The sequence below is a fragment of the Lutjanus erythropterus genome, chromosome 6, assembly GCF_056507025.1.
Source record: "Lutjanus erythropterus isolate fLutEry1 chromosome 6, fLutEry1.hap2, whole genome shotgun sequence".
Classification (NCBI taxonomy): Eukaryota; Metazoa; Chordata; class Actinopteri; order Lutjaniformes; family Lutjanidae; genus Lutjanus; species Lutjanus erythropterus.
The window spans coordinates 41569406-41590159 of NC_139322.1; the positions used below are offsets into that span (position 1 = coordinate 41569406).

The 20754-nt window shown below is 40.0% G+C and overlaps 3 protein-coding genes and 1 pseudogene across 3 annotated transcripts; 3 read left to right on the top strand and 1 right to left on the bottom strand.

Moving 5' to 3' along the window:
• The first annotated feature begins 4069 nt into the window (after positions 1-4069).
• Positions 4070-6402, top strand: LOC146325786 (uncharacterized; annotated as a pseudogene).
• Positions 6403-6698: 296 nt separating this feature from the next.
• LOC146325787 (uncharacterized) lies at positions 6699-8575 on the top strand. The gene is made up of 4 exons (XM_084720081.1): positions 6699-6899; positions 6978-7125; positions 7324-7433; positions 8264-8575. The coding sequence occupies exons 1-4, from the start codon at positions 6741-6743 to the stop codon at positions 8573-8575; spliced, it is 729 nt and encodes a 242-aa protein (XP_084576207.1). The 5' UTR covers positions 6699-6740.
• Positions 8576-11410: 2835 nt separating this feature from the next.
• On the top strand, positions 11411-15850 carry LOC146325788 (uncharacterized). Its single transcript, XM_084720083.1, has 4 exons — positions 11411-11604; positions 14156-14300; positions 14537-14625; positions 15701-15850. The coding sequence occupies exons 1-4, from the start codon at positions 11452-11454 to the stop codon at positions 15848-15850; spliced, it is 537 nt and encodes a 178-aa protein (XP_084576209.1). The 5' UTR covers positions 11411-11451.
• Positions 15851-17301: 1451 nt separating this feature from the next.
• LOC146325789 (uncharacterized) lies at positions 17302-20239 on the bottom strand (the record flags this gene model as incomplete). The annotated part of the gene is made up of 3 exons (XM_084719892.1): positions 17302-18806; positions 19198-19514; positions 19653-20239. Coding segments are annotated over 3 exons (1272 nt in total), but the record flags the coding sequence as incomplete, so codon positions are not given.
• Positions 20240-20754: the final 515 nt, after the last annotated feature.

Consider the following 20754-nt stretch of genomic DNA (forward strand, 5'->3'; position numbering starts at 1 on the left):
CATTTTCAGCAATCCAAATGTTCTTTCTATTACAATGCGTGTTTTTGTGTGTTTACGATTGAACGAAAGGTCACGCACTGTTGTAGGCATGAGAAACGGTGTTATCAGCCATGTCTTTAATGGATAGCCATTGTCCCCTAACAGCCACCCACTGGGGGGGGGGGGTCCCCCTCAAAGACTGTAGGAATGACAGCACTAGCCAGTATGAAGGAGTCATGGCTAGATCCAGGATAATTTGCAAATACATGTGTAACTTTACACGATGCATCGCAAATTACCTGGATATTGATGGAATGGGTTCCCTTACGGTTGACATAGATGACTGCATTGTCAGCTGGGGCACGTAGATGCACGTGAGTGCAATCTATGGCACCCAGGACCCCAGGGAACCCATACTTAGCCATGAACTCCTGTTTAACCCGTTCTCGGGTGTCAGGTGTCATTGGGAACTTAATAAATTCATTAGCATGTCGGACTAGGCTTGATGTGACTGCATGTATGGCCGAATTTATGGCAGATTGAGACATGCCTCCAATCGAACTCAGCGGATGCTGAAACGACCCAGTGGCGTAGAAATACAGCGCAGCAGTGATTTTGACAGCAACGGGGAGAGCATTTGGACAGGTAGAGGTGGTCTCCAGATCATCTGCCAAGAGATGGCAGATGTTGGTGACCACCTGGCGGGACAGGTGAAGCTTGTGGTGGCACTCGACTTCACTGAGGGCCAGATAAGTTGTTCGGGGCCGGTGGACCCTCAGGCGGCCCATCCTCTGCCTCCTCTGCCTCCTCTGCCTCCTCTCTATATCCGCCCCCAAGAGGTACTCCATTTGGCTGTGGAAATCAGCAATATATGAGCAAATGCACCGATATTTAACTGAGTAGATCAAGGAGTGATGTTTCTTTTTCTTTTTTTTTTTTTAAGGGGGGGTCAACTTACACTTTTTAGCAATGCAGTGGTCCTCCTCTTCCTCAGCAATTGAACAAAGGAACAAAGAGGTGTGTGTGTGTGTGTGTGTGCATATCTATATATATATATGTGTGTGTGTGTGTGTGTGTGTGTGTGTGTGTGTGTGTGTATGTACTGTGGGAAACAGGTGAAAACACTGATTACTTGGACGGGGCTATTGGCTGGGATTCCCGCTAACTCTACTGTGGGTGGAGGAAAGAGAATCATAAAGTTTATGCAGTTTGATTCATCCATGCGCAAAACTGCCCAAATTCAAACAGCATCAAGCAAAAGTACACAGACCTTTTTTTTAATTGGGCCCTCCCTTGGTCAGATATAATGTATTGTTCATTTTATATATAATTGTTTAATCTTTGTTTTTATGGATCACAATAAAAACGCAAACGCAAACACTACAGCTGCTCCAGCTGTCGTGCTGAGTGATCTTCTAAGGACAATCAGACAGCTGTGATCCCGTTTGCAGGTCTGCTGAGATTTATTGGGCTTTATAATTATAATAATAGTACTGTTGTACTTATTAGTGAGATTAACTTCAAAGACACACACGCGTGCACGACTTTTAAACATAAATGAAAGGTGTTTGGTGATTGTGGAGCCATTGCGCCGCCAGCGCAAGTGATTTTGCTATCTTACGCCAGCGCAAGTACCATTTTTGTCATGTGGGTAAGATAGAAAACGCGTTTGCGCTGGGTCTGTGCCGCTGTGGGCGGAAGGTCTAAACATGAAGGCAAAACCAAGGCGTGGCCGGGCGCGTTTGCTATCTTGTGCTCAGCGCATTGGGGTAAAACGCGCTTGCGCTTTAGACCAGCCAAAACCTGGTCGAAGCACAAAGTCTGTGGTCTTTCAGCACAAGATAGCACCCGGCAGGCTTGGCCGAAACACACACACGTCTTTACAATCACAAAACACAGTCATTTATGATCATTCTCTTCCTCCCACGTGAGTGTGGATTAGTTAAGTGTTATTCGAACATATTTTTTTTATCAGCAATAAAATGAAAATATTGAAATTAAAAGCGTTCGCGTGTCTCGGCTGAGGCGCACACACGTCTCCACAATCACAGAACATTTTTCATCAATGTTAAACAGCCGTGTGCGCTTGTGTCTTTAAAGATAAACTCACTAAAGAGGAAAATAATTATAATTTTAAAGCCTAATAAATCTAAATAGACCTGCGAAGGGAGCACGGCCGCGATCAAACCTGTCTGATCGTCTTTATTGGATGAGTCAGCCATGACAACTGGAACAGCTGTAGTGTTTGTGTCTGCCTGTTTGTTATGATCCAGAAAAACAAGGATTGAACAGTTATGATCTATAACATACAAAATATACAAGACACTATATTTGACCACAGGACTCCAGCCCAACAGAGAAAAAAGTTATGTGTGCTTCTGTCAGAGCTGGTTGGATAGATCTGTGCGTAATTTTGCGCACTTCAAACTTCAGAACAGAACAACTTGTTTCGCAGCGGGACAGAGGAGGGAGGATGGGAGGAGAAGAAGGAGGACCACAGACCTCCGCTTAACTGTTCCTTCACCTGGCTCAGGTGGACTCCCCCACTCCTCAGCCAGCAGAGTTAATAATGATGATGATGCTAATAATTAATTATAAAATACAACACAATTTCAAGGTGCTTAAGTGTAAAACATAACCAGTTACATATCTGCATGACATTTGCAGTTCATATTTATTGTATTAGTTTTTGCAGGCGTTACTGTAAAGTAAACTATTTCTGCGTGAAGCTGTTTTGGAGACGTCCTGCTGTCTCCATATATCGCGTTTTCACTCCTCGAAACAGGAGATCTGTCTCCTCACTTTAAAAATCTTTTCTCTTTGTTTCCTCCTGGTAAATCCTCCGTCATGCTGCCTCCGCTTGCGCTGCTGGGCACCTGCCTCTTAAAAGGTGATGAGAGCTGACTTTCTGATTGGTTTATTGCATGTTCGGCCTAAACTCGCCTGTGAATTAATGAAGGCACTTGGGCACATCTGATAGGTGTATCCTGCTTTGCGCTGGTGGCGCAAAGGGCGGGGCAGAGCAAAATATCACTCCTGCCCCTGGCACAAGACGGCAAAGGTGGATTTGGACACGCCTTGAATAAATTAAATCCATTGCGCCTCCCGCTTGCTTTCGATCAGCACAAGACACAACCCTAAGGCACAAACGCGTTTTACTCCAATGCGCTGAGCACAAGATAGCAAACGCGCCCGGCCACGCCTTGGTTTTGCCTTCATGCTTAGACCTCCCGCCCACAGAGGCACAGACACAGCGCAAGTGCGTTTGCTATCTTACCCACATGGCAAAAATGGCACTTGCGCTGGCGTAAGATAGCAAAATCACTTGCGCTGGCGGCGCATTGGCTTTGTGCCGGGCGTAAGATAGGGCCCTCTGTCACTTTTAATGGCTGTAGGACTTGGGATCTGTCACAACCGAACTAGGACTGAACCCAAATGCACGACTCTAGAGACGAGGTCAAATATACAATCTTTTAATATCAAAGTAACAAAGGAAAATCACTCAATCGAGGAAGATCTCAAACTAACAAAAAACACTCTGATGAGGAAAAATACTATAAACACAGAAGAAATCAAAATCACTCTTTCGAGGAAAAATAACAAGACAAAGTATCAAAATAACATAAGGCAAATCTAAAGCAAAACAAAGTATCAAAGAATACAAAACCTGAATTGACAAGAGTTGTGGAGTAAACAAACGTGGGTTCTCTGGCACACAAGACAAGACGAACTGGCACAGGACAAAGGGAAACACAGACTATATACCCACACACATGAGGTAATGGGAAACAGGTGGAAACAATCAGGGCAGGGCAGACAATCAGACCAGTGGGATCACACAAGGGGGAAGGAGCAAGTTACCTGAAACGAGAGGAGAGTTAGGTGTCAAAATAAAACAGGAAGCCATGAGACAACATAGACACAAGACAAAAACTAAACATAACTTAACCTGACTTCTTGGACATGACAGGATCCATGGAAGATGGTCATTAGACTGAAAAACTGATCTAGAGTGATCCAACTTTTCCTATCCACAACTTGTGATGTTTTTTTCGTGCCTTCCAGGAGTAACTAAAAGGACTTTAACATCATGGAGGAACTGGATGATGTTACTGTTTCATTTCTAAATGGTATGTTAGGTGTTGCTACATATGCTACTTAATATTGATGTGTATTACCATTTAACTGAATTATTGATTATGCATGCTGATACTGAGCTCAGAAACAAAATGTATTTCAGCTAATTTGCTATCTCAAAACTCCAAGTGTCTATTTTGTTTTTATTTAGATTTATTCTTAGATAAGAGATCGAATAACACAGACACCGCAATTGGACATTATTTACCTTGTTAAGTTGATTAGTGCTAAATTTATAGGTAAAAAATGGTATATGGTTTTTAATTGTAAAATAATAATAATAATAATAATAAGCTTTATTTATATAGCACCTTTCATACAAAGCATGCAGATAAAAGGTTTGTTAATGATTTGACTTTGTTTACAGCTGCCAGCATAGATGAGGCCTTACTCCACACCCTCAGTCGGGATGATTTAAGAGACCTTTTTCCTGGGCCAGAGAACTTTCTAAGGAGGAAACAACTGTGGGCTCTTATTAGCCAAGAGGTAAGTTTTTGCCTACCATATTTTCCGCACTATAAGGCGCACCTAAAAGCCTTTAATTTTCTCAAAAACCGACAGTGCGCCTTATAATCCGATGCGCCTTATATATGGATCAATATTGGTTAATTATGGCTACCGTAGTCAGGGGGCGTCGCTGAAGTAACAGTGGTAAAAACGGTAAAGGAAAATTCCAGTCCCACACCACTTGTGTGTGTATAAAGACCCCAAAATGGCACCTTTCAAGAGACACGCTTACGACGCAGTTCAAACTCAAGGCTATCAGTCACGCAGAAGAACATGGGAATAGAGCAGCAGCGAGAGAATTCAACAACTGACTGACTTATCTGGGTCCCGTTTCCCAGAGCCTTCGTAGCGCTATGTGCGTCGTAAGTTGTATTTTAAGGTCTCCCTTAAGGTTGTCCCAACTCTGGGAAACAGCCCGTAACCTTAAGGGAGACCTTAAAATACAACTTACGACGTACGTAGCGCTACGAAGGCTCTGGGAAACGGGACCCTGGATCCATCTAGTGGATGCATAACGCAACCCCCAGCCACTACAGTAGTTTCTATTCTATGCGCCTTATAATGCGGTGCGCCCTATATATGAAAACAGTTTTAAAATAGGCCATTCATTGAAGGTGCGCCTTGTAATCCGATGCGCCTTATAGTGCAGAAAATATGGTACTTGTTTTTTTCTAAAATAAATAAATAGATAAAATACCTAGCACAACACATGTTGTGTCATGGTTTGTCTCCACTTCCTTGTCCATGTCCTGTTTTATTTTTAAGTTCCATGTCTTGTCCTCCTGTGTTTTCCCTCCTGTGAGTACCTCGTGTGTCTCACATGTATGCGATTGCCCCACCTGTGTCTCATTTCCGCATGTATTTGACCTCAGTGTTTTCCCAGTTTTGTCCTTTGTTGGTTCGTCTGTGTCCATGCCATGTGTTCCTGTGGTGCCTCTGTGAGTTAATAAACTCTTTTTTGATTTACTGCACTAGTTTTTGTGTCTGTCTGCATCGGGGTCCAGCTCCCTAAACCGTAACATGTTGTTTCTAATTGTGTCTGTCATTTACCTTGTAATAATTGTGTTTTGATTTTTTTTCTGAGGATGAGAATGCCACTTTACCAGACAAAGTTGGCCCTGGTGAAACAGGAACTGTGTCATCACTTCAAGGATCACCTCCAATATCCCCCCACACATCCACTCCTGTGGTGAAGAAAACCCCAAAGAAGACCCTACAGCTTCCTAGTCCTCCAGAATATGTGATCTACACAGACACTGAGTTGGAACTAGCTCGTAAGCACTATTTTGAGACGGCCCGCACTGGTAGAGAGGGGGAATCTGCCATATCCAAAGAGCTGAGATGCAGGCTGGTGAGGAACACTGTCACCAGCATGATTTCAATCCTGAGAGCAAGTCACCAAGGAGAGGAGCTCCAGTACCCTTCAAAGCATGAGGTCACTGCCATGGCTAAGAGACTAGTGGAGTATTATCCCATGCTACAGGATAAAGACAAATCCATCAAACATGTAAGTGTTGACAATTTTAGCCATATAATTTTCTTGAACAGTTATCTGAAATTAGTTATGGGACATTCAAAATGTTTTTTCAGTAAGTGACTATTTTTCGCCACAGATGAGCATGTACAGTTATCTTCAGAAGAGGATTCTGAATGTGAAGTCCCCACAGAAGAGGCAGGGACCCAGACCAGAGAGAAGCAGTTGATGCAGACTCAAGTGGTGGATCAACAATTCTTTTGCCACCTGGGAGCAGTTCTGATGGCGACAGTTCAGGTGAGTGAAAAATTGTAATTTTGGCAATAATGATGGACACAAAGGCTAGGTAATATTATCATAGTTTTGTATATAATGATATATATTACAGGTCATATATATATGTTACACATATATTACAAGTTATGATTACGCTTTGATGTATTGTGATGTGACAGTAGTTTTCACTTATTTGATTCCATTGTGTAAAAATTAAAGTATAACACTCAAAATGTTATGTTTGCTGGCTTAAACCCGTTTTATCATTCAGATGACATGTCAAATACCTGTTGCTGATTTGTATTTCCTTTTAGCTGACAAAGATAGTCTGGCAACACAGGCCAGGCATTACAAGACTCTGCAGAAGATGTATAAGAAACCAAAACCCAACCAAGATGCTGTCTGCCAAATCCTTGACCTTGAGTTTCAAGCAAGAAGAGCCTTCATTGACTGTGACATTCTGAAAGAAGAGGATAGGCCAGCAAAGATTTTGGAGGCATATCCATGTTTCAAAGAGCTTCATCATGTAAGTGATGCACTTGTTGTTTTTGGCTCCTCCACAAAGCAAGCATTGTTGCAGATTTAACACTTATTTGCATCACAGGTGATGGATGAGCTGCGGCGGATTCTGGATAAGGACAACAGCAAGTTCATAAATGAAGTAAAGAAGAGATGGGCCGACTTCTGCTCCATGGTGCAGTTTTATGGTGTTTGGAAGAAAGTGTTGAAGCCACCCATGAACCTGGGTGCAGGTAAGTCATTTTGCTGTCTTTAATACATGTAGCTGTTTCAACAGACACAATTAATAGAACTGTTGTCAATGCATAGCACTGATTAAATGATAACAGAATGACAGTGCTGTTCATTGCAAAGCATTTTCTACTACCTGACCATAAAGCTCATCAGATGCTGGCTAACTTTGAACTAAAACTTGATTTATTCTGTTCTAGTGGAATCCAACATTGCCTTGGTCAGGGCACTCCCCACACTCTTCCCCTCACAGTCTGCGCCACCTAAGAAGATGGGACAGGCCAGTGAGGCATTGCTTCATGTCCTTCAGGTGAGTTTGTTCATATTTTGTTAAGAATTAATCCTCTAACATTTCCCAGGTATTTAGTGGCACACACTCTTTAAACAGTGACTGAGGCACAAGTTTTTTTCATGATGTCTTTGCCTGGTATGTCTTGACCCATGATCTTTAGAGCAGAAAATGATCCGTTTTCATATACCACATGTCAGTATGGTTGTGTTCATAGATATATACAGCTCTGGAAAAAATTAAGAGACAACTCTCACAAATATTTCTTAAATCAGCATCTCTACATGTATGGCAGCCAGTCCATTCCAGTGTTTGTTGGATTCTAAAACAAGCCTCCTCATTCTACTTAATGAGATACTGATCAGGTGATCACCTGAACCAAATCTTATTTTATGAGGAATTTTATAAAAACCACTGCTGTGATTAAACATTGAGATTATTCCACCAATATTGATTTCTAAACTAAAATCACTTTCTAAACAAGTTAGAATATGAGTGTTGTTTAAAAATGAATATGAACATGTTTTATTTGCATTATTCAAAGTTTGAAAACACCATCTTTTTTGTTATTTTGACCAGTTGTCATTTTCTGCTAGAAAATGCTCTAAATGGTGATATTTTAACTTCAAATTTGAGAGAAATGTTGTCAGCAGTTTATAGAATAAAACAAAAATGTTCATTCTACTCAAACGCATACCTATAAATCGAAAAACCAGAAAAACTGATAATTTTGCAGTGGTCTCTTCATTTTTTCCAGAGCTGTAGGTGTACATAATGGTGTTCAAAAATCTCAGTTCACTTGCACAAGTAGTTTTTCAGTTTCTTAGTATATCCTGTGTGTTCTTCTTTAGCCAACAGAAGAGCCAGCCATCTACCTCCAGAGGAGAACTCTCTTCAGCCCTGTTTTGGTCTTTGATGGGTCCTGCTGTCTTCTGGCAATTGGAAACACTCCTGTCACTACATTTGCCAAAGAAGAACTTGGTGAAGGCTTGCTGTATCTGATGGGTTATTACTACACCCTGCATCTCACCTATCCTAAGTGTGTGGCGACCCTTCTCTCTGTCATTCAGACAGAAGTCTTACAGGACAGTATCCACGAGCGAGACACCACAGGCTCATACAAAAGAGCCATGGCAGAGTGGAATACTTTCATCAAGAAATAGAGTTGTTCAGACTTGGCGGGGGGCACAAAACTCAAGTCCCTGTGTTTTTTGAAGTTTTACACAAATACTGAAGACTTGCTGTCTATTTTTGTTCATGCAAAGTAGTTTTTTCCTTGACTGCCATGTTCTGCCTCATACTTTAAATGCTATCAAAGAGGTTATAGCCTCTGTTACCTGTTACCTCTGTTTCAGAGGTACTTTTTTGGGGGGGATTGTTTAATTTTGCAAACATTATGTTATAATGATTGTAAACATCGTAAGGAATCTTCTGCAAGCAACTCAAATAAATGTTGGCAATATTCTGTGTATGATTTTAATTTAATGTATATACTGTGTATTGATTTAAGATGAAAGCTAATCATAACTTAACTCAATTTGAGTAAGAAACAAAAGGGAAATAAGAATTGAAAAACTAGTTTTGAGATTATTTGACTTCATACAGCACTTGGAATGAGTGTTTCACCACAAGGGATTTCGTAATTATGTTACACAACAGCTGAAGACAATTCACTAATAATACCCAGCCCATCCCCTAACGTTAGCTGGTAGAATCCCTGGGAAAACGGGAGGGGGCAGGCCTGGGAAAACTAACGTTGTTAAGCAGCTCAAATACACGTCCAAGTCCAGTCCCAGCTAGCTAACTGTTAGCTAGCTAACGTTAGCTCGCAGCTATCAAGTAACGTAGCTAGCTTAGCCAAGAGTTAGCTAACATGACTGGGACTTTCTTTCCATTGTTAGCAAGCTAACGTTAATGATGGCTGTCCAATTTGTTCGGCTGTGATGCTAGCTAACGTTCGCCATGCACTTTGCAAAAGTTATTGTCAGCATAATGCAATAATGCGTTACCTTCTCCACCTTTTCTCCGTTCGAGTTGGAATTGCTGCCCCATCCTTTATGTAACTGTCTGAGAGACAATTGAGTTTATGTTTATTTTACATTTTTTAAAAAAGAAAACAATTTCATTTATATTTCTATTCAAAATGGTAAAATGAATTTAAAATGTATTATTCTTTATGTAAATTAATTTGGTTAAGAGAAATGGTCGCGTAATAGAGGTCAGAGGTCGCGCCCATAGCATTATGGGTTGGGGGAATGCCTCATGGCTACAGAGCAGAGCGCAACCATGGCTACAGAGCAGAGCGCAACCATGGCTACAGAGCAGAGAGATGAAAACTGAAGGGAGAGTACACGCAGCCCAAAACTACAATCTGCATGGTCCAAGAGGCGCACACGGTATTTGTTCTTAAATTTATTTGTTTTGTATGTTTTAACGTGTGTGACCTTTGAGGAGCAGCCTTTCTGTTGTTGTGCTAGCTTGCAGGGACCCGTCTATGATGTGATGTTCATGTGAGGGTTTGCCTTTGAGCCTGCCTGGACATTTATTGGTGGACTTTCAGAGACTTTCAATTATTTGTTTTTTAAATGCTGTTTTTATGTTTTATTTTATAGTTTTCACGGTGTCTACGGAGGATGGAAATTAAACTTTTAAAAGACATCTGTAAGATTCGTGGCCATTATTTCTTGGACCGGTGTAGTTACACTTTAGATATTTTCTGTACTCCATGGTTATGATGGTAAGGCTGGTTAACGTTACGGCACATACATCCTCCCCTTGTCCCCCTGAAATCGAATAAATGAGCGACGAGGTTACTCCGTTATGCCTCTGAGCAGGTCGAGCGGTCTTCCATTTGGCCGCGACTACAACGTGATAGGCTACCTTGTGTTATGCTGCATTCGATTCGAACTCGGACAGATCGGGGTCGGAAATTCCGACTTCCGAGGTAAATGCATTTCATTGCGCAACCTCGGAAAACATGGTCGGCCACAGTAAGTTGATGTTTTTTGGATGTCTTTCGAACATTTAAAAATACTTTTGGGGAAGTACATCAGCTACTTAAGGCAAAGAGAGAGAGAGAGAGAAACGTCATATGCTGTAAGTAAGTAAGTAAGTATCACTCTTCCAATTCGGAGGTCGGATCTTTCCGAGTTTTGAGTGCAATCGAACGCATCATTAGTCTGTTAAAGGCTAGTGTTAGCTTTTTATTTCTGGCGATTGCATTTAAACTTCAAATATGGTATAAAAGATGTTCATGTCTGAAGATTATCTTGCTGAAAAAATGTGTAAGTATCATAAACTTGTGTTAGCCACAGAGCTTATTTTCTGACATAATCCAAAACGCGATGCTAAACTTCCGGATTTTGACGTCAGCCCTGGCACACTCCATTGCTATGCCCGCCCTCGTGCATAGCAATCAGCTACAATTTCAAACTTTAACGGTTTGTCATCTTGAACGTGAGATTGGCGTTTAGTTAGCAGCATCGAGTAAAGCTCATTTTACCTCTTATTCTTTTGACATTTTTGTCATTTTTACCGGTAGCTATGTATGCCCTGGTTCAGTGGTGTGGCGGTAGTGATAATGGTAAACGAAGTGTTGTTAACACAAAGAAGATTCGTAATTTTGATGTAACCAAATTCCTAGATGGAGAAATCACCTGCGGGGATGAGTTCGCCGTGGAATGGGGCACGGGAAGGGCACCAAAAGGCAGCTTTCCTACTTACATGGCGAAAGTACTAAAAATTGCAGGTGGGTAACGTTAATGTTAGCTAGAATATAACATAGCTAATGTTACTTAACGTTAGCTAGTACTTTCAGTCATGTCCCCAGTTCACAATGAAAAGTATATGTGTAACATAACGTAGACAAGACCATTTTTCGGACAGCTTTCTGTTTGCCCTAGCCTAATGTTAGCTAGCTAGCCAAAATTAATGTACCTACCTTAGCTAGGATAATGTTACTCCATTGGTCACGATTGACTTAATTTTGTTTTAAACTGCAGACAAGGAATCAACGCTGAGCGCGTATAATCCATCCGTTATGGAAGACTCTGATGAATTCATCAGTGAGGGGGAAAACGAGGAAGACGATCGTCCTTCAAAATGCCAGAGCATCCCCAAGAAGTTTTTTGATGACCATCCAACCAATGATGCACCAACCAAGGTTGCACTGGTTAACCGCAACAACAACAAGGTGAGCTAAAATGAAGCAAACTTAAGGCTAATATTCATTTATTTTTTCAACCTGGACCTTATTTCCCACAGACTGTTGTTATTCCGTATGTGTGTACGTAATGTGGTGAGAGGAGGCTGGGTGCACAGAAAATTCATAAATTAATAAGATGTTTAGGGCTGTGTGTGTTGACAACCCCACCCTCCCTCAGGTCAACATTTTTCTTATGTTGATCCAAAACCCGAGTAACTTTATGGGGACATTTGCTAGCATGTTGTTAGGCTGTGAATGAGTGTAGGATAATGGTTGATAGAACTTGAGTGGGTATGTTTGCTGAACAGATGTGTGCTTTGTCTCATAGTGGTGCTTCACATTGCCGCTTTTAATAATCGCCACAGTAGTGATGCGCAAATCGGCTCTGAATTCATCCGAGTCGCCATGTGCGCATTAATCATCCACCCACACCCATCTGAATTAATTCTTATCTCCGATTTAAAAACCTGCACCTGTATGGATCCTCATTTCACTCCACCTCCCTGCAGGCTGATGCTTTTTAAATTACGCTGAGCGGCTTTCCATGTGATTTCTTTGTGTGTTGTGATGATGTGTGAGTGTTTTCTGATGATTTACTGTGAAGATGAGACGCTGCTTTGTTAACGTGTCCATCCGCGCAGTAATGTGACTGCAGCAAATATAGTGGGACATCTAAGCAGTTATAAACTTGACAGGACAGAGGAAACTTTCCAGGGAAAACAAAATTAAACTTTAAACTTGTGAAATAATTTCTGTGACCTCATGGATGTGTGGAACACAGAGCAGTAATTGACAGTAGATCCTGACTGATCCTGTCGGCATGTCTGGAAATTTAAATCTTCAATAAAGTCACACCGCTGTGTAGGGCTGGGTGATTAATTGAATTTTAATCTCAATTACGATTTTGGCTTCACACAATTATGAAAACAGGATAATCGAAATGAAATGCATGCCGTGGTGGTGTGTTGCGCTTTGTCTTGGGTTGTAAAAGCAGCGTATCCTTCCTTCCCCGGCAGCTGTGTGTCGAAACAGTTTGTTTCAGCTCGTGTTGAGAGGGAATAGGGAATCACACTGCACATTTCTCCAGTGTTTTGAATTTGAAACTGAAGAAGATGACAGAGAAGTAAGGTAAAACCAAGGAGACATGGCGGGATGCTGTTAAGTAACATGTTTGCTGCTGTTTGTGTTAAATTGCGAACTTATTCCACAAATTTGTTAGCGGTTTTGAGCTGGGAGAGCTTTTTACAGCGGTGATGCAGAGCTGCATTCACAAAGTAGACACACAAACTCACACAGGCAGGAGGAGTAAAATCATCCCACAGATCATCACACATGTCGATCTTTTTAACTTATGTGTAGCAGAAGAAGCAACGGCCCATTTAACCAGGAACACATGAAAAGCTTTGTGCTATAAGTCCATGAGGTTATTGGCTCTGTGTGTGATTATAAACAAGCAGAATCACCTGGTGACAGGTGTGCTGTTGTGTTGTGTCACGCCACTTTTAATTCTGCAACGCCAGTATGCGGTGTATAAGGACAAACTGGGGCGGCTTTGATCAGTAAATAATCGTGTTTAATAATCGTGATTTCAATGCCTGTCAAAATAATCCTGATTATTAATTTTGCCATAATTGCCCAGCCCTACCATTGTGCCACGTGTAAATACGCGCGGACTGGTGTCTCACCATAAGATGCACTAATGGTTTCTGCTGCTGGGGGATCTCTGCAAGTATTTAAGCTTAAAATGTGTTCAAATTTACATCTTTCACTGCAAGCCATTTTCACACCAGCTACCTCCAGCTTGCCAGGCATTTTCCAGCTTTTTGACTGATCTTTTTAGACCCACCATATATTATGTACTATTATTATATACACATTCAACCCATCAAATGAAAGAAGAGAGTCTCTACTTTCCAGCAAAAAAAAAACAACAAAAAAAAAAAACAGTTTCTAACTTGTTCCAGTCTTGAGTAATTGGCTGTTGTATATAGGTTAGTTTAGCCCAAACAGCCATTTTGGCACCAAAATCTTGAGAAAAAGAGGTTTTTGTGTTGGCTGTCATTTTCAGGTGCACCAGTACAATTGGCTCCATTATAATTTTGCTTTAGTGACACCTCAACATCTGTATAGTTGTTCTCTTGTAAACAACAACAAAATCAACACTGACAAATGACTTTTGATGACAAAACATTTGACTTTTTTATGTTACAACTTTTTTTTTTTTTACTGTGTGTTTGTGTCCATGCCCCCTAATCTACGTCTTCTTTTGTGTGAAAGAGGAGGAAATCTTTCTTATGATGCAGGAGGATTTGGCAGGCAGGCAGGCATGTCCCTCACTCTGTACTGTAGCAAATTCAAATATTGAAAATCCCACCTCATTTAGATGAAAGTAGATGGGGAAAATTGGATTCAGGTTGAAAAAAAGAATATCCCTTTAACTAACTTAATTGTGTTATTTGTAGCATTGTTAGAAGTCAAGTTTCTATTTGCTTGAAATCACCTGCTAACACTTTGATTGTCTTTCATCATACATCATTAGGATAAAGCTGCGGCAAAACAACTCCAAAACCAGCAGATCGCGGCCTCCCTATCCCAGCGTCAGGGGTCAGAGAAAGATAAGGCTACAGAAGAGATACAGCTTCTTCGGCACGAGCTGCAGGAGCTCCGGAATTTTGTTTTCAGTGGTATGATCATAACAATTCATGCTTTGCAGCTGGCAATGTAGTCATACACTTGCCATGTTGGGTAGCAACACAGGTGTGAATCAAACAGATTTAAACTCCTGTGTTGGTGGTACCCAACATAGCAGGTCTAGGACTACATTTGAAACCCATGACTATAAGGTCAATATGATGAAATTTGATCAGACAAAATTTTCTTTCCCCATCTTACCTTTTTGTTTGTTTCCCCCTTGATTCAGAGCTTCCAAAGATAAGCCAGCAGATCCAAGAGATGACTGCAAGACCAGCACCGGCACCAGCCAGTGAGACCCCACTATCACCTCAATATGTGAGTTTCTGTTTAGCTTGAAATCACCAATGCAGCTCCAAAGCTTGTTTCAATGTAATTAAATGGGGTAACATTGTAATACATTGAAACAATTTTGGAGCTGCAGTCCCTCACTTCGTACCGAAGCAATTGCAAAGATTGAAAATCTCAACACTCATTTAGGGTTCATAGGGTCATTTAGGGTTACTTTAAAAATATATTCTGATACAGTTACTGATTACCTGTTTAAAAATGTAATCAGTAATTAAACCAGTTACTACAATATTACTTCAGTACCAAATATGGTGAAATTTTTTGCCTAATATGATGTTTTATGATGTTTTTATATTTATTAATTATTTGTTCACTATTTCTTCCTTTTTGTGTACAAAAAGATCTGGCAATTGGACAAAGAGATGTACATTTAGATTAATATCAGTAATCATGTACAAATGATTGTTAAATGTACTTTGTTATGCAACATCATGTTATTCACAGTTGACACTCAAACTTCAAATAAACTGACATAAATTTTAGTAGTATAAGTTTGTCAGTTTAGGTTGTATATCGTTCCTTATTTTCCAAATGTACTATAAATTGTAATCCTGCAGAGTAATCCTCATTTTTGCTAAATTTATCTGTAATCAGATTACATCTTTTTCCTCTGTGATGTAATGGAATACAGTTATCTTTTTTTTGTATTCTGATTACATAATCCCATTACATGTAATCCATTACTCCCCAAGCCTGTATATGATATATTCAAATATGATCCGAGATATCTGGGCATATATGATACTGACATCAAATTAGATATTACTCTCAAAATAAGACCAGTTATTACACATGTCAGTTTAAACGGATACTTTGTTTTTTCCATCTACTTTTATCTCAATGAATGGTGGGATTGCAATATTTGCAATTGCTCCTGTACGAAGCGAGGAGCAATTGAAAATCCCACCACTCATTTAGATAAAAGTAGATGGGAAAATAGGGTCCAGGTTGGAAAAAAAACAAAGTATCCCTGTAAGTCTTGAGACTTGCATGTCCTAAACTGTTGTGCTTTGAAATCTGTTTTTTCTCTGATCCTTTGCAGGTGGAAATTTATCCGGGGTCTGGGGTTATGGCCCCAAAAAATGTCTGCCGCTCGGCCATGCAGGCAAACACAGGTACGGCGATGACCAGGATTCTCCTGCTTGGAGTGTTCGACATAGAAATACTCACCACAAGCAATTTAAGAGGTTAGTAAGAGTTACAGGATATATCTGGCATCAGATTCAACACACAACTTCGGAATGGTTCTGTCGGGTTAAGTAATAAGACTTGCCTGCAGCAGGTCACTTAAGCAATATTACACAAGAGGGTGTGCCTTAACATGATTTGAGCATGACAGTGATGTGGTCCGTTGGCATCAGTATTTGCAATATTTGCAATTGCTCCTCGCTTTGTACAGGAGCAGTTGCAAAAATTGCAAATCCCACCACTCATTTAGCTAAAAGTAGATGGAAAAGTAGGGTCTAGGTTGAAAAAAAGCAAAAACAAATAAAGAATCCTTTTAAACTCACATGTGTAATAACTGGTCTTATTTTGAGAGTAATATCTAATTTGATGTCAGTATCATATATGCACAGATATCTCGGAGAAATGTATGGGTCATATTTGAATATATATATGTATATGTATATATATATATATATATATATATATATATATATATATATATATATATACATGTATATATATATATTTATATATATATATATATATATATATATATCACTTATGTATGGAAATGGCTTATTTGACATATAAGTCAAATACATATAATGAGCAATATATTGCTATTTCATATACCAACATTGATGCTATACAAATATATGTGACATCTATGTTTGAAAAATATATGTGCTGAATATGCCATACATATATGTGCCACATATATGTTCCATATATAAAAGGGGCCATTTTTGTAATATTTTAAAATATATGTTCCAAATATGTAGAAATATAAGTAGAGATATATGTACCAATATATGTTCACATATTGGTGAAAGACATATATGGACACCGATATTATATATGTCATTTAAATATATGGCCATATATCAGATTTGTGTATGGGAAGAAAGATGAGAAACACTGCTGCAGATCATTTATGTAAAAAATGTCTTACAGCAGAGAACAGAGACACGAGTCTGACCCACAGAGACGTCATGTCACTGTGAGAGCAGGAAACACTTCACTGTTCCTCCACACTGATCAAAACCACAGCACTCTTCATATGAAACAGAGCAGCACATCATCTTACTGCAGAAATACTGATATTTTAAACTGTTTTAAATTTTCTCATTTATCTCATCTCATTTACACATGAGACTCATAATAAGATATAAACATCACTGTAATGTCTCCTCTCTGTCTCTACTGTAACTAACAGCACTCTACAAATGTAGCATTAGTTGAATCAAAATGTAAAGACTGACACATTGCATTGTCTTGTATTGCATCGTATCATATCGTATCATATCGTGACAGAACCGAATCGTATCGAACCGAATTGTTGGCCATTTAAAGATTTAAATTATATAACATTAAAATATATTATATTGAACATGTATCGAGATCAGTGTTGTATAAAGTACTGAACAGCCACACTCAAGTAAAAGTATCGGTAGCGCTCCAAAAAATGACAGTCAAAGTCACTGACTGAAATGTTACTTGAGTGAAAGTCTTAAAGTATCTGAAATTTCTTGCACTTAAGTATTACAAGTACTGTTAAAATAAATGTACTCAAGTAATGTAATCAAAAGTACAAGTAAAAAGTAAATAACTAGCAAAGGCAGTCTGAAGCTTCTTTTTTTTATTATGATACACTTGGTCAAGTACACTACTATAAATGTGGGTAACACTTTAGTATAGGGTTCATATGTTGGTCACTAATACATGCCTAATTGCTGTCTGCATAAGTGACATATGACATGTGATAAGGGCCAACTAGGGCCTTATGATTATCAATAATAAAAGCCTTATTGGTAGCGAACAAGAAATTAGTGAATTCACGCCTAACAAATGACTTATTTTGCATAACACATGTCTTATTAGTCACTTATACAGCGAGTTAGGTATGTGTTAGTGGCCAACGTGAACACTAAAATAAAGTGTTACCGAAATGAGGTACACACCCACAATGGCAGGCAAAAACGTAGACCAGTTTGGACCAGTGTCAACCATTTCTCAAATGTCAGTGCAGAACATGAGGCGAATCACACCATTAATAGAAAGATGGCAAGAACAGTGCAGCTTTTTTCCCCTTCTACAAACATGACCAATGGCATGACATCAATACAAGTCAAATAGGGAGAAAACTGAAGCTCATCTGGCTTGTGAAGAGAGAGTCCAGTTTGAAAGCCCCTTGTGTAAACCTTTAAAAAAAAAAAAAAAAAAAAAAGTCAGCATTGAAAGTGAGGCGAATCACCAAGCAAGAAAAAGCGCTACCATTACTGCACTTCATAAAACTAGGAGGTACACACAACCGATTGGCATTTAAACAAAACAAAAAACAAATTGGCAGAAGAGAGTGTCAGTTTGAAACCCCCTGTAAACCCTTAAAAGGTGCTGTAAATGAGGTGCACATCACACCACAGAAAACACAGTTGCTACACTTATTGCACTTTTGGGCCTAAATCTTAACATTTTACATAGAACCCACAGCTTTCCTCTTTTGCAAAGTCAAGCCCCTCATCCCATCCCCCACACACCTTTGCCCTTGGCCTTTACTTTTCTCCCTCTCAACTTGAACCTTCTCTGAGGGCATCCTTGCACATAACCCCATGATCACTTGAAACTGTAAAACTTTTTGTTCATCTTCAAAAGCAGCTGGCTTTCAAAATGCCTAGAATTTAGCCGTACTCTTCGTGGGCTGAAAACAAGACCTGCTATGCTGAACAGCCTTTCACATGCTGCCGACGCTGGGAGGGGCGTGTTGAGTTTGACAGACAACTTGCAGACAGAAGGAAAGGACTTCAGCAGGTCCATGTGATCAGCTGAGCAGGACAGGTAGGCATCAAATTGCTTGACGCCATCCTGGGTCTTCGATGCTTGCAGAGAAGAGAAGAAGTCATCCTCGTCTGATGAACTCGACCTGGTCACATCACCTGGCTGCATGGAGGGATCCTCGATATGCTGCTTGATGTAATCAATTCCTGAAATATAAAAACAAAGAAGGGTTATAGCCAGGGATATAAAATCAACTTCTCATCACTAGCCAAATTTAACTCGTAGATGTTAATTGTACTAGTCAGACATACACTCACTACCAGTGAAAGTGGCTACTAAGCTTCATTTTCTACCAGCCAAACTGAATTTTCACCAGAATTTGGCCGGCCGGCAGGTGGTGTTTAGAGCCCTGGTTATAAGACTTAATGATGCAACTACCATGTCATCTCTGCCTAAAGAAGTGAAACATTAAAGGATTTGATTCTTTCACCTTCTTTCAATGTTCCTTTTCATGCACCAACCAATATGCAAACCCAATATGTTGATACTAAGAGTCAAGGCACAGACAAACTTAAGTACAGTATATGCATGCCTTACCCATTTTAATGGTAGCATCATCCTTTGTCCATGTTGTCCGGAATTTGGGAAGAAGAAATGCAGCTGCAACCAGCTCGGCATCCATGAACATGTGCCCGAAGCGGTTCTGAATTCCAGACTGTAAAGCATCAACAAGAAGCTTGCAGTACTTCAGCTGCAACTTCACCTTGTCGAGTTTCACCTGTAGCAGGTGAATTGTAGGAAGCAGCCACCCCATTTGTGCGTTGGTTTCTGCTTGCAATATGTTGGTTGCCTGGGCGACAGGGCTCATTACAGCAGCATATTCAGTGAGAAATGCGAGTTCGGCTGGGTTCAACCTGCACACACACACACACACACACACACACAATTATGCATGATAGAAAATGAAAAGCGTCTGTGATGCATTAACCCTCTATTATATGCAGCAGTTATTCCCCTTTATTTTATTATTTTTAAATCTTAGGCCTACTTACATTGGGACCTTCAGGTCAGTGGCAATGGCCCTCAACGCTCCTTCCCCCTTCTCCTTAGAAATCCTGAGCAGGCGTTCCACGGCCATGAACAAGGAATTCCACCTCGTTTTATTTGGTCTTAGAAGCTGAAGGGAACAGACATCTTCAATCATCTCAACTGCAAGTGTGGATCTTCCACATTTGTTCCATAGGCCATAACACTTGCCAAATGTTGCATGGTGCAGCTTCTTGTATGCGTCGCTGGAGGTTGCAGTAAAGGAATCTTCACTAGCGATTAGATTTAGGAGATGGCAAGCACAGCGTTGGTGTCTCGGTAGCTGAAATTCAAACGCATCATCTTCATTCAGAAGAGCTGCTGTGTCGATGTACTCCACATCGTCCTCCTCATCTGCTCCATCTCCTTCCTCTTCAGACTGTGCAGACTCTTCAGCAACTTCTTCATTGTTGTTTTCATCTTCCCCAAACACCCGAAAGGCCTTCAGAAAATTTGAACCGCTGTCAGTGGTTGTTCGCACTATCTTGCCTCTAATATCAAATTCTGCATGAATGTCATGCAAAGCATTGGCCAATCGGTCGAAGGTGTTTATTTATTTGTTTATTTGTTTATTTGTTTGTGGATCCCCATTAGCTGACACCTGGGCGAATAGCTAGTCTTCCTGGGGTCCACCCTCACAACATAATACAAAAAGTATACAAATAAGAAATACATAATTGAAAAATAGAGTATGTTAAAACAAGAAAAGATGAAAGCAGAGCAAATAAATGACAGAGTTACAACAAATTAATTAACTCAAATTATCGTCAAGTGTGCTCTCAGTTTTCTCTTGAAACAATTCCTGTCCCTTGGCTTCGTGAATATATCTTGGGAGTAGATTCCATAAACTTGTGGCTCTATACAAGACTGATTTCTTCAAAAAATTGGATTTAGGACATGGCAGAATTATATGCTCATTGTTAGCAGCTCTTGTGGAATATGAATGAATTTCATTGGTGTAAATTATATTTTGAGCAAGAAAATGTGGAGATCGTTTTTTCACAACACTATAAAAATTGACCAATAAATTAATTAAAATTCTTTTCTCAACATAGAGCCAACCCAAAG